Below are 1,722 nucleotides of genomic sequence, written 5' to 3'. Positions count from 1 at the left end.
CCGCAAGCAAGCAAAGTGAGGTTCAAAAAGATCTTTCAGGTACTAATGGAGTCTTTTTCATATTCATTTCCAACTTTGCTCGATGAACTCCCTAAAGAAACATGGTATATAGCCGATCACCTTTCTGCTGCCATGGCTGCAAGGTCATGCTTCCAAGCAAACGATTCCGATATACTTTTGGCTTCTTCTATGAAGACAGGCACCACATGGCTCAAGGCGATCATCATCATCCCCACGATTATGAATCCTTGTGGTCGTGCCACAACCGATGATAACGACGACCCTTCGCTCAAGCATCATCCTAATGAACTGATGCCATCTCTGGAAATTCAGATTTTCAAGGTAAACAAAAATCCTGATCTCTCAGATGTGCCTTCTCCGAGACTATTTGGAACCCATGTTCCTTACCCTATGTTACCCGAATCTGTTAAAAACTCTTCTTGCAAGATTGTTTACATTACTCGAGACCCTAAGGACTCGTTTGTGTCGTACTGTCACTTTATGAACTCTGTGGTTACTGATAGAGTAACAGATCCATGGCCCATGGTTGAAGCTTTCGAGAGCTTTAGCACAGGGATTCATGCATTCGGGTCGTTCCATGACCATGTTTTGGGCTATTGGAAAGAGAGTATAACGAGATCCGAGAAGATACATTTCATGAGATATGAAGACCTGAAGAAGGAGCCGAAGGAGCAGCTGAGGAAGCTGGCTTGTTTCCTGGAAAGGCCTTTCCATAAGGAAGAAGAGATGGAGAAAGTGTTGTGGAGATAACACCTGGAAAGGCTTAAGAGCCTGGAGGTGAACCAACATGGCGTCGACCCTTGGTTAGGCATTGGCTACAAGCATTATTTCAGGCTTGGCACTGTTGGAGACTGGAAGAACCACTTCACTGATGAGATGAAAGAAAAGTTGAATTGTATTACAGCCATGAAATTTGAGGGTTCTAGTCTGAGTTTCGGAAAATAATTTAATATTTGCTACTTCTAAAACTCTGTTTTCATGTCTGTACCTTGTGCTTTGTTGCTTCGGATGCCTGAAGGTGTTTTCTAGTGAATATTGTTTGATAGATGGTTTGTTCTTGGCTTTCTTAATGGAATTGGAGGCTTGTAAGTGTCGTAATCGTCTTTCGGTTTGGCCCCAGAATTGGGCTTCGACTTAGGAAAATGGATTGGAGTCGCCACCGATCATTTATTTAAAAATAAATGGGTTGATCGGATACCCTATTTTTTACCTGATCTGCGTTTTTACCAGAAATGTGTCGGGTTCGGGAGTCGGGTTATGGTCAAGGAAGGATTAGCACCCTTGAACCGCCCTTTCGGTACTATATAATTTCCAGTTGTCTTTAATTAAGAAAATCGTAATTTTAAATTGAAGGGTAAAATATCGATCCGACTACTTACAATTGATTGACTTGAAAGTGAACCTTTTAGGAGCCGAAACGTGTATTAGAAAAGGTGATGAAAATGAATTAAAATTGAAAGATAAAGAAAACGAAACAAAGAACAAAAATAACAATAGATGATACACCAAAAGTAACATAATCGTCATGGAGATATAGAACATGAAGGAAATAAAAATGAAGACAAGTATGACAACATGTGATAAGATAAAAAATGAAAGAATAAAGAAATAAGAAAATAAGACCCAATAAAACGGAAAAAGAAAGGAATAAATAAATAAATAAAACATAATAAAGGTGAAATAAAATAATATACAAATGTA

At 39.0% G+C, this 1,722-nt stretch overlaps 1 protein-coding gene across 1 annotated transcript; it reads left to right on the top strand.

Moving 5' to 3' along the window:
* The first annotated feature begins 109 nt into the window (after positions 1–109).
* On the top strand, positions 110–934 carry LOC120205143 (cytosolic sulfotransferase 14-like). The gene has a single exon (XM_039205063.1). It carries the CDS (start codon positions 133–135, stop codon positions 769–771), a length of 639 nt encoding a protein of 212 aa, XP_039060994.1. The 5' UTR covers positions 110–132; the 3' UTR covers positions 772–934.
* The last annotated feature ends 788 nt before the right edge of the window (positions 935–1,722 follow it).

The sequence above is a fragment of the Hibiscus syriacus genome, unplaced genomic scaffold, assembly GCF_006381635.1.
Source record: "Hibiscus syriacus cultivar Baekdansim isolate YM2019G1 unplaced genomic scaffold, ASM638163v2 tig00012307_pilon, whole genome shotgun sequence".
NCBI lineage: Eukaryota > Viridiplantae > Streptophyta > Magnoliopsida > Malvales > Malvaceae > Hibiscus > Hibiscus syriacus.
This window is presented reverse-complemented; position numbering and strand designations above follow the sequence as displayed.

Excerpts from the sequence above, each read along its gene's own strand:
- LOC120205143 (XM_039205063.1), top strand. The coding sequence starts at position 133 with ATGGCTGCAAGGTCATGCTTCCAAGCAAACGATTCCGATATACTTTTG.